The sequence below is a fragment of the Pogona vitticeps genome, chromosome 4, assembly GCF_051106095.1.
Source record: "Pogona vitticeps strain Pit_001003342236 chromosome 4, PviZW2.1, whole genome shotgun sequence".
Classification (NCBI taxonomy): Eukaryota; Metazoa; Chordata; class Lepidosauria; order Squamata; family Agamidae; genus Pogona; species Pogona vitticeps.
Genome location: NC_135786.1, coordinates 237,064,823 through 237,077,013, shown reverse-complemented (window position 1 = coordinate 237,077,013; position 12,191 = coordinate 237,064,823). Strand labels below are relative to the sequence as shown.

Sequence of the window (12,191 nt, the reverse complement as noted above, 5' to 3'; positions counted from 1 at the left end):
ATGTGATCTAAGGCAGTGGTCCCCAACCTTGGGCCTCCAGATGTTCTTGGACTACAACTCCCAGGATTTCTAGCCAGGATTTCTGGGAGTTGAAGTCCAAGAACATCTGGAGGCCCAAGGTTGGGGACCACTGGTCTAAGGTGTGATACACCATGGAGATCTTGATCAGACATAACCAGAAACCTGCATTACATCTAGAAGTCAAGAGGACAGGGGAGACGCTGGAGCATGGAAGCTATCTGTCACTGGGGCACCACGAACAACAGGATAGCAAAGGGGTCTTGCCTCTCATTTCTCTAAGGCTTCTATTGTTCCCTACACAATACTTTGAAACATCCTTCTCTCCAAAAATCAACCCTAAAATGCAGGCTCTCTTTTCATGCTTTTTTCCATAAGCAATCTGAGGATTCTTAGCTGCCAACACAAAGCACGGCCAGATTTTGAAATGGAAACGTGCCAGACACCTGCGTAAACCGAGAGCATAGTTGGGCCGTCCCTTAAATATGGCATTAAGGTTGAATCTCAGGTTCTAGCCAGCGGTACCTTTTCTTTATTATTATTATCATTTTTTAAAAATAAATCTTTCAGACCATGCCACGACTCTCTCGAAAGACTCATTTGCACTCTTCACTTCTGACTAATCTCACTCAATTTGAAAGGAACTCAACAGACAAAATTTTCAAGAGGAGAAATACGGAGAAGTAAATGTTCACTGAATGGTGGGTTGAGGGGTGTGAGAAAAGGACAAGGGGTTCTTTCTTTTATCACAATTACAGGGCGGCAACGGCATGGGTGTAAACGTCTTTTTTTTTTTAATTGCCCCCAAACTTCTTTGCTGTTCCATCACATCCTTGACATCCTATTCATCGGCTAAAGAAACCCACAGGGAAAAATATCATGAGATAAAAATGTTTCCCTCGATTAGGATGTGTGGGCAACTGGAAAGGCTGCGTGGCAATAGGAGATGTCCTCCACAACACTAATGGGAAGTCAAAAGACCACAAAAGGACATTCTAAGAGTATCCAGAGAACATGGCTGATACATAATCATCATTTCTGCCTCTTTCCTTCGGGAAGACAAAAATGTGGTAGGCTGGAGGCCGGGTCTGGATACTGCATTTGCTGGTAAGCAAAACGGAAGTGCCTCGCTGGCGTTAGCAAAATTGGCCTCCAAATAACTTCTGAACAGCAGGATGTGGGTGGCCTCTAGAACGGGACAATTGGAGGGGACCTCTGGGGAAAGGTAGCCCTCGGGATGAGGACCAGGGAGAGAACAAGGAAGGCCAAAGAGCCGGGTGGAAGAAATCAAGACCAGGTGCAGCAAAGGAGCATGGCGGAGGAGGAAGGCTCGTAACGAAAAGAAAGAAATCATAATAATACTAAAAAGGAGAAAGAAAGGAAGTTGAAATTAGAGGAACTAACATGGCGTTACTGGTGGCTGTGGCCGAAACGTCAGCGGAAGAAACCACTCCACACTTGGTACATTTGAGCGTGATGCCGTAAAGAGGCACTGCCATCTGACTGTAATTAAAATTAAAAGACTGAAACAAAACAAAACACTTTGCTTGTGAACACAAATGAAAAGGGCGAGGGGGGAGGAAAGCAGGCAGGAAGGAAGGAAGGGGGGAAAAAAGCAGGAAAAGGAGCAGAATATTTAACCAAACAGTTTAAAAGGAAAGAAAAGGGGAGCGGGGCAAAATGAACCCCCCCAAAAAACTGACGACACCCATAGTTTGAAAAAGAGAGGGGGGAAAGTAGCAGAAAGGGGAGGGTCAACACTCTTAACAATGTCATTCAAGGGGGAGGAAACCATGAGCCCCAGCCCATCACCCCCCCAACCCATCCGCCCCATGGAAGATCAAGAGTTGTGTCAACGTCACGGGGGTTAGACAGAACTGTGTTGGAAAGGATGGAGGGGTGAGAACCTGACCTTCAAGGTCATCTGGTGGTATCACGATGGACTCCAGGGTCGGCTTGATGACTGGGAGACATCTGAGGAAGCTCCTGCATCAAAGAAGATCTGGAGGGAGCCAGGGGGGCTCAAGTTGGCCATGCCCTCCTCCTCCACATACCCCCACCCCACCCAAGGTGTCCTTTCAATGGCCATCATAGTAAGTCTTTCAGAAGTAAAGACAAATGTGCAGAGAACTCCTCCATGAAAGGAGAACCCACAGTTAACCCGAATAGGAACCAAGATTCCACCACCAGCAGCAACCGGAAAATATCCACATTTCTCAGGGTGGGTGGTGGTGGTATATGGTCAGTTGTTAGCCTTATTGTTAGCCTTAAAATCGCACATTGTCTCGTCTGTACCTTGTGAGGTGTGGTTGGGAATCTCAGGGCCTGTCTGTGCCTATGTGCCGGGTTCTCATGTATGCTTTAAAGAATATTTATCGCTGTAGCTGTATGGGGGAAGATGGGAGGATGGTCTTGAGAAGGAGCCTCTGGAACAGTCTAGACCAGTGGTCCTCAACTTTGGGCCTCCAAATGTTCTTGGACTACAATTCCCAGAAGCCTTCACTGCCACCTCTGCTGGCCAGGATTTCTGGGAGTTGAAGTCCAAGAACATCTGGAGGCCCAAGATTGGGGACCCCTGGTCTAGACAACCTAAGGCTGTATACGCAAACCCTTATCAGGGATGGCCAGAGTTGTCTTAAAACTGGTCGAAACCTGTTGTCCGAGCCTCATCTCCGTCACCACCACAAACATCCTGCTAAGGAGTTAGCATAAGAAACCAATAAGAAACCAAGAAGAAGGGGCTTGTAAAGCATAGCCACTAGCGTGTATCTCTTCGCATTCATAAAATTACATCGCCCCACGCTGGTCCCCTTTTCTTGGTCTTCCACCAGGGATGGTCCCCGCTTAAATTGTGGGCAACAGCACCACATTGGCTCAGCGTGTGGAAGAGGAGACCATGTGTCTCCCTCCCTCTCACTTTCTTCCCTTTCGATAGATATATTGCTTCTTCTCTTCTGTGATGTTCTTTTGTACAGGGCCAACTCCGGCCATGGATCCTATTAATAAAGGAAACTGAATTTCCCAGGTGAGCAAAAGGAAATATAGTCAAGGGCGGAGGGAAAGGAAGGAAGTCTTCTCTCTGTCTGTTTGTCACAGCCTTGAATTTCTTGTAGTGCATCAAATTGCACTGGTTATCATTTAAAAAGAAGACATTGGACTCCAGTCTCTCTGCTGTGAACCCGCTCAACTCATTTTCCTTCAAAATGATGTGCGATCACATGCGTATTTATTTATTTTTATTTATTGATTCTATTTATATCCTGCCTATCTGGTCTTGCGACCACTCTAGGCATATGTATGCCTGTTTCCCCCCCTTCTTTCCAACACAGTTTGAAAAAAAAAATAACAACACAGGCTGAGCTCAACCTGGTACTTAAGTCATTTGACCAAAATTGACACATCCCTTAGTCCTCCAGGCACTTGGGCATGTTGAACAGGTAACACATTTCAAACGGTTAACAAAATCAGCAGACACACTCAACATGGAGAACACACCACTAAAAGCATTTCACACGCAACTGAAGAGATTAACCAAAGAAGAAAGCGGAGAAGATATGAAAATCAGCAGCACCCCACATTTACCTAAGCATTCTCTATTTCCAGAGCACTTTGAACACAGCTGATAACCAGCTGGAGGAGGAACAAGTGCAAACACATCCGTGTTTTAGCAAGAGAATGGCTTACCATAAAGCCCTTTGATGTCTGTGTGGTTTGATACTGGATTAAACATGCCTGACAGAGATGCATAATGACTTTCACTAAGGAGGGGCAGATAGCGTGACACTTCCTTGTTATGATTGTCTCAACACTCTACCTGTTCCACTCTACTTCTGAGTCAACATGGCCAACTTTTCAGGTTAATTTTGGAAGGCCTGCATGCATGTTGATGCCATTCTGACAGTACGGACTTTGCTTCTCATACAGAGGGGAACCAGAGTTTAAAATAGGCTTTAAATCAATCAGGAACTCAAAGCTGCAGAATGCTTTTGGGAACAAACATCAGTCCCACCACATCATCTCAGAATCCACAGATGCCTGAAATCCATACCTGACATCTTGGGTGTAACACAGGGCTGGTGATATCACGGCCACCTTGCACCTAAAAATCTAGCAAAATGAGACCTCCATGCATATGGACTGTGATAAAGCCCAGGAATGTCTACATATGCAATCAGTTATGATCTTACCTACCTACCCCTTTTTAAGGACCAGAACCTAGTACTGGTTCCCAAACCTGTGTCCCCAGATGTTCTTGGACTGCAACTCCCAGAAATCCTGGCCAGCATAGCAAGTGGTGAAGGCTTCTGGGACTTGAAGTCTAAGAACATGTAAGAAGACCCCAGTTGGAGGACCACTGGTTTAGAGCAGTGGCTTCACAGCCATTAATTCTTCTGAATTAATCAGGGTTTTTGGACCCTGGTATACGAAGTTTGGGCTTTTTCAGTGGAACCCGAGACCCATTACAATAATGGCTAGGAATGAAGGAAGCTGTGAGATCCAGTGTTGGTAAAGGCCATGGGTTTAAGCTGGAAGCTGTTCCAACTGCATAGCAAAAGGCACAGGGCCAGATTTCCACTATGAGAGGGAACGGCAAGTGTAGATTTCAGAAGCCCACCTTGGCTTATGGTCTACATGAGCTGCGTTCCGAGGGCTGGGAGGAGGGAGGCTAAAAGGACATCCCATAAGAAGAGAAGGAGTGAAGAGAATCCCATATTTCTTCACTTGCACATCTATACAGTGGTGCCTCGCATAACATTTGCTTCGTTTAATGTTTTTTTCGCTTAACGTTTATTTTTTCAGAGTCAGATTATGCTTCGTATAACGTTTTTCCCTATGGGCGATTTTCACATAGCGATTTTGGGACCATGCTTCGCTTAACGTTTTTGGTTTTAGGTCCCCTGCTTCACTTAACGATGTTCATTTTTTCAATTACAAAAGTGTCTTAACATGTTGAAAAACGGTTTTAAATGCTTGGAATCGTTAGTGCACCTTCTAAAATGTGTGCATACTTAATTTGGCGTTGATCTGACTTTTTGTTAATTTTTTGTGAATTTTTTTCTCCCCCATAGGAAACAATGGAGCTGTCAGATTTTGACAGCTGTCAAAAGTTGGGGGGAAAAATTCACCATAAATTAACGAAAAGTCAGATCAAAGCCAAATTAACTTTTGCATCCGTTTTAGAGGGTGCAGAAGCTAATCCAAGCATTTAAAAACATTTTTGACCCTTTTATGACACACTTAAATTTGCAAAAATTGACTTCGCAAAGCCATTGAAATGTATTGAGTCGGCTTCAATACATTCCAATGGAGGAAACATTGTATCGTTTAACAATGTTTCCTATGGGTTTTTTCGCTTAAGGACGCCAATCCGTGCCTATTGGAACGGATTAACCGGTTTCCAATGCATCTCTATGGGAAATGGTGTTTCGCATAAAGTTTTTTTCGCATAAGGTTTTTTTTTTGGAACCAATTAAAAACGTTATGCGAGGCACCACTGTATTTCAATTAAAATGAATCCATGATGGCCAGGAAGGATGTGAATCTTCACTCATTTCATTCTTGCCAACGGGACTGGAACATTTCCAGCACTATCTGTCCATTGGGCATAGCTGTGAGCATGGCTTTCTGTCCGTCATGCATTTCTTATGTTTTCACATTTTTTTGTGTAAAATTTGCGTACATTTTTTGTCCAAAATAGTTTTTGTGTAGACCAATCTCTGCACCAAACAGGCAGAATAGCAAGTGTGTGTGTGTGGGGGGGTTCCTGCCAAAGCTGCTGATAAGAAACTGTTGGTCTTTCCCTTCCCATATAGAAGAGAAACATCTCACACTGGTTGACCTTTCTTTTCTTTTCTTTTTTTGGGGGGTGGGGTGGGGTATCTTCCATGTTTCAAAAAAACACATTTCTGTTCTTCTTGAGACCCAGAGCCTGCGTAAACAGTGGCATTTCGGGGAACAGGTAGGGTGAATTTCTGGCAGAAAATCAAATTCACTGGAGCTGCCCTGGTGGATACTGGAAATACAGCAGGGGAGCAAGTAACTGTTGGAGAGCTCAGTGGTTTAGGCATCTAAGTTGAGAGTTTGAATCCCCACTGTGCCTCCGGGAGAGTGGCGAGACTTGATGATCCATGAGATCCCTTCCAGCTCTGCAATTCTCAGGTGGCTATTATTATTATTATTATTATTATTATTATTATTATTATTATTATTATTATTATTATTATTATTATTATTATTATTATTATTATTATTATTATTATTATTATTATTATTATTATTATTATTATTAGTATTAGTATTAGTATTAGTATTAGTATTAGTATTATTATTATTATTAGTATTAGTATTAGTATTAGTATTAGTAGTAGTAGTAGTAGTATTAGTATTATTAGTATTATTATTATTATTATTATTATTATTATTATTATTATTAGTAGTAGTAGTAGTAGTAGTAGTAGTAGTACTACTACTACTACTACTACTACTACTACTACTACTATTACAGTACTATTATTATTACTATTATTATTATTACTATTATTAGTGCTGATGCAAGAAAAAGTGTCACAGTGGTGTCACACCGGGGAGGCCGTTGCAACTTTGATGAACTCCCAAACTTTACCTGTTTTTCTCAGAACTCTGCACCCCATTCTCCCTTTTTGTCCCCCAACAAGATTCAACCACGTCTAGATTTCATCCCACCCTTTCCCGAGCTCATTCCAGCATGGCTTGGCACACACACCAAAGGGGCTTGGCCAAGTTTGGTTTTGAGGCCGGCGCTGCAGTTCCGCACCGTATACCCACCCTGTCAGAGGCATGCTCCTTTAGCAAACCACACAAAGACAAGCAACCTTGTTTTCTCAGTGAAAAGAGAGAAAAAAAGAGGCTTTAATGGCGGATTTCACCTCTACTCTTCCAATTGGTCCTTTTTCCGAATTGGTTCGTATTTTTGTCCTCCTCTCTTGGCTGGTTATCCCGCGTGGCCTTTTAACATCTGTTTTTACCCGTTTTGGTTAGAGGAATGATTGATATAAGGCATACCCTGCCCGTTCCTTCAGTTTCTTATCTGTTATTCCATCTTTGGATACAAGTTTGTTAAACACCAGAATACCAATAACCATGTTCACCTGTTGGGAAAGAGATAACAACAGACAAGTTGGTTTGAAAAGCTCACGTCGGTCAACATCAGAAACAAGCACACAGGAGCCTTCCCTCGGCATGCGTCTTCCCATCGCTCCACTTCCCAGCACAGCTAATGGCGAAGGCTTCTGGGAGTCCGCCAACATCAGGAGGCTCAAGACTGGGAACCACTACCATAAAGTACCATCTTCCTCAATTCATGGCCCCATATCGGATGAGATTCAAGATGGAAGAACTTGGCTAACTTCTAAAGGGAAAGCAAACTTTAGGTGTGTTTTTCCCCCCATCTCTCTCCCTCTCTCTTTCAATCTACAGAAATTTAGTATGTGGGGGCTCTCTGTCCACTTTCTTCTCTTTTTAGTTCCATCCTCTCACACCCGGCTTTGGGAATAAACCATAAACCAATACAACACAGGGGAAACACCTTAGTGTTCAGCCAGAGAGCTGCCCACCACCAACTCGGAAGGGGCGTCTGGCCCTGAAAGCTGTGTCATGCACACAAAAATCAAACTTTCCAGTCCTCCAGTATTGCTTGCTTGGGTGGCGCTCGACCTCACAAAGCCTTCGAGGAAATACAATTGAGGTCTTTCTCCCAGGGGAGTCACATTCAGGCACCTGTAAGGTGTTGGTCAGGTAGAACTCCCAGAATGGAGAGTGATAGGATCTGTAGTCCAAGAAATAATTTTTTTAAAATCCCATCCTTAGTTTTTATCTACACGTAGAGAGGAACTGGGGAAGGAGATACTGACTGCTGGTTTCTGCCCAAAATGAGAACATAGTGTCACTCCAGGAATTTCTCTACAGTGGAGAGATCCTGCACAATATCATGGTGTCCCCCCCCCCCCGGTCTCCAAAACAACAGCCATGAATTTCAGACCTTTGCTTCTGGACTACATTTCATCCATCGACAATAAATTAAAAATTGAGGGTCATCTTATACATGGAAGTAAGCTGAGGAGAGAACAAAAACAAGTGGAGGGGAAAGCAGGGATCAAAGCTATCCTGCAGCACTTTGATCCCTTTCCCCCCACCCTTGCTATGCCCCACTTAGATTTCTTAATTTTGGATTAGAAAAGTCTTATACATGGGGCATTTTATCCATTGATACTAATGTGATCAAAATCAATGCATCTAGCATCAAGTTTCTGTTACTTTTCAGTTATGTGAACCATTCTTAATAGGTCCATTTAAAAATGTGATATTCAAATCTGTACAGCAGTATAGCATCCACACAATTAATTCAGAATATATACATATTCAGAATTAATTAAGTGTGTGGATGCTATACTGCTGTATAGATTTGAATACAGCATTTTTACATGGGCCTATTAAGATCTATATATATTTCTGAGGGAAAAGAACCTTAGCTGAGGACTTTTGCTTTCTTCCAGAGGCTACATCCTGTTGAGGAATTCCAGGATATTTTTTTAAAACAGGACTTTTTTTAAAAAAAGGGGCTTGGGAATGAGAGACATGGGAAGACACACATGGGGTGGGTGGGTCTTAAAAGTGGGGTGAAATACCAAAACGACAGCCGCGGCAGGTCCCACGAAGGCATAGAGCAAACCTCCTTCCAAGGAAAGCCAACAGCTGGGAAAGAAAGAGAAAACAGGAGAGTTGAGAATCGGGGCATCAAGAAGGCTTGGTGTATCCATTACACCAGCAGTCCCCAACCGTTTTGACACCAGGGGCTGGTTGAATTGAAGACCATTCTCCCTAGGAATGGGAGTGGGTGTGTTACTTGTTATGCGGTAGGTTGTTGGAGGATTGCTTTGAATCAAGCTCATTACACCTCCTGTTAGATCAGCACCAGCATTAGAACCTAAGAGCAAAGCAAAGTGTGCTGCTTATATACCACCCAATAGCGCTTCAAGCACTCCCTGGGCAGTTTATAAGTTAATTATGCAGGCTACACATTGCCCCCCATCCCCAGCAAGCTGGGTACTCATTTTACCAACCTTGGAAAGATAGAAGGCTGAGTCAACCTTGAGCCGGCTACCTGGGATTTGAACCCCAGGTCATGAGCATAGTTTTGGCTGCAGTACAGTGGTTTAACCACTGCACCACAAGGAGCGCAGGATCCTATGAGATTCTAATGGCGCAGGCACAGCTGATGTAGCAGCCGCAGGAGGAGAGCCAGCAGAGAAGCTCCGCCTCCTGTCAGATCAGCAGCGGCATCGGAACCAGCATTGACAGGAGGCGGAGCTTCGCTCGCCCCTCCCCTCCTGCTCGCCGCTCATCTTTGCCAGCAGCCCGGTCCCTCCAAGGCCACAAACTGGAACTGGTCCACAGCCCAGGGGTTGGGGACCCCTGCACTACACAACCAAAGTTTTGTTTTAATGTTGAAACAAGGAGCAGGTCTCAAGTGTGTGTGTGTGTGTGTGTATCTTTTCATTAATTCATGTGGAATGATTATAAACCAGCAAATCAGTTTCTTGTGTTAGGTTGAAGCTCAACTTCCTATTACACAAATTTTTCCTTCTCTCTTGAACCTTGGGTCGTGAAAGAAAAGAGAACTCCTTCTGAGGATGTTTTTGAGTTCACCTTATCATGAGTCAAGATTTCCTTCTAGTGTCTATCCCACCCAACTAGTGACATGATAGATAGATAGATAGATAGATAGATAGATAGATAGATAGATAGATAGATAGATAGATAGATAGATAGATAGATAGATAGATAGATAGATAGATAGATAGATAGATAGATAGATAGATAGATAGATAGATAGATAGATAGATAGATAGATAGATAGATAGATAGATAGATAGATAGATAGATAGATAGATAGATAGGGAACCTATGGAAGACTGGCCTTCTGAGATATATTCAAAACCTCTTGCTTTTTACATTCAGCAGGTTAAACTAAAAAAGCAAAAGCAAAGCAAAATGTGCTGCTTATATACCGCCCCATAGCGCCTCAAGCACTCTCTGGGCGGTTTACAAGTTAATTATGCAGGCTACACATTGGGTACATTTAGTATGCTTAGCATGTAGAAGGGAAGACTGAGATGTTGAAGGATAGAGAGATGTTGAAGGATAGAAAGTTCAGATCCAAGGGAACGCAGCCTCTGATGGCCCCTAGATCTCTTGATCCTTCAGTTGGACCAGTAAAGCTTTTCATTCCACCCCAGTGTCTGAAGTTTCATCAAATTCTGCCCTTCCCAGGAGAAGGATACATTCAGTTTAATTCATGGCAATGCATGCAGATGCTACAGACATGTGTATTTGGGGGATTAAAATAACAACATCTGAATTCTAGAGGTCACTACAAGATGGCCAAGAGCGTGGTCCTCTCCCAGATCTATCTAATGTAGCATTTGATTGATTCTCTTTCCTCCTGTGTGAGATCTGCTCAGCTGGTTCTCATATCTGTTTTCTGAGCATTGGGGAATCCACTCCCTGGACACCCCTAGTGCCTAAATATCATTCTGAAGAAGCGGGAGGCATCCTCCATTCCCTTCGGAGGTCACTAATGGCATCTGCCATGCTCCACAAGCCTGCCAACTCTTTGCTTTTGGGAACAAAGGCATGGCCCGTGTTGCTGCTGGCTAGGGGCTCACAAGCTATGCATTGTTGGAGGACAGAAATTATCCAGGTTAAAGACTTGAAGCTAAAGGAGGTCAGCCTTGGGTCAAGTGAATATAGCTTCTTAAATATCCCCTCAAAGTAAACACTGCTTCCATGTTCCCTTGTAAGCCCTAAGACTGTACTCTTTTCAACTTTGCCCTTCTTTTTACCACTAGAATGTGAGGTCTTCACCCTCTTCGCATCAAGGGCTAGAGAACACATCCAGGAAGGAACATAGGAAAAATCCGGGTAAGACCCAAGGTATGTTGAGTTCAGTCAGCTTTTTATTTCTAACGATGAACTTCCATTTGTTTGGAGGGGAGTGGAGCCAATGGTCTGACAGATCCCTCTCCACTGCTGTTTGCTCCCACATGGACCAGCTGGCCCAGCAGCTCCTTTTTTAACCAAGGTTCAATCCTGAATGGATTTTGTTTGACTGTTATGTGTTACAATCTTTAAAAATTGCATGGAGTGAGTTATGGGTAATTCTTGAGCCTCATAAGAATCCCAGTGTACTGAAGGTAAGGTCTGTGAATGAGCAGGAGGGCTAGAGTTTGGGTTAAGATTAGGGACGGAGCTTCATGTAAACTTCTTCTACACCTTGGACCTACTGAGAATCTCAGTGAATCATGAAACATGCCATCTTGGTGTGTGAAGGTAAACCTGGTTTTTTGGAGCCATATAAGCCTAGGGCCATGGCCACATTCTGTGCTAATAAATTAAATTCGCTAATTAGAGTCTTCCAATGACCCCATCCCCCCTGGTTTGGTCTCACAGTGATAACCTGAGTGCTCTCATTCAAGTTAGAGTAGCAAACCAGTCCCTGATCCTGCTCTTGGAGACAGTAGACCAATGACTCCCAAACTGAAGTGCCCAAATGGTCTTGGACTACAGCTCCCAGAAATCCTAGCCAGTACAGCTAATGCTGAAGGCTTCTGGGAGTTTTAGTCCAAAAACATCTGGGGACCCACAGATTGAGATAGACCTTGATTCGAATTTTCCGATTGAAGGGCATGATAAAAAGGATTCTCTTACTGTCTCAGGTACCATTTTTAACATCCAAGAGATATTGTTCCTGGCTGTCTTGGACAGTCTAGCAATGGATACAAACAATAAAAAATAAATGAGCAGATGATGTACTACTACACCGCCGTGCTTTCAATGAGTGTGTGTGTGTGTGGGGGGGAATCTTACTTTCTGAATCACGGTGGGATCTCTTGATGACTGTGACAGCGAATGTAGTAAAAGACAAGGAGAAAAGAGTGACGGTGGAGAAGATGCTACAGAGTTAATAATAGCAGCCTGGTTTTTACCCTGTTGCTTCAAGGGCCGAGAGTCTGACAACAAGTGGAAGCAGTTGTGTATGGATGCTTGTGTGCCTTGGGTTGGTACTGCAGATCCATGCTAATGGAAATAAATTCTGCTTTTTTTCAGGGATCACCGATTTTGTAATTCAGGTCGAA

General features: G+C 43.5%; 1 protein-coding gene across 8 annotated transcripts in view; it reads right to left on the bottom strand.

Moving 5' to 3' along the window:
- Positions 1-12,191, bottom strand: part of ADGRB1 (adhesion G protein-coupled receptor B1) — a 394,593-nt gene that overhangs the window by 31,939 nt on the left and 350,463 nt on the right. For 4 of the 8 annotated variants that reach the window (XM_078392021.1, XM_078392023.1, XM_078392022.1 and 1 more), the window contains exons 23-25: positions 8,682-8,748; positions 7,060-7,145; positions 1,423-1,521 (exon numbers count right to left, since the gene is read on the bottom strand). In XM_078392021.1, the coding sequence (XP_078248147.1) occupies positions 1,423-1,521; positions 7,060-7,145; positions 8,682-8,748 (252 nt within the window). The remainder of the gene's footprint in view (positions 1-1,422; positions 1,522-7,059; positions 7,146-8,681; positions 8,749-12,191) is intronic. The other 4 variants (XM_078392025.1, XM_078392027.1, XM_078392026.1 and 1 more) reach the window with 1 other exon arrangement.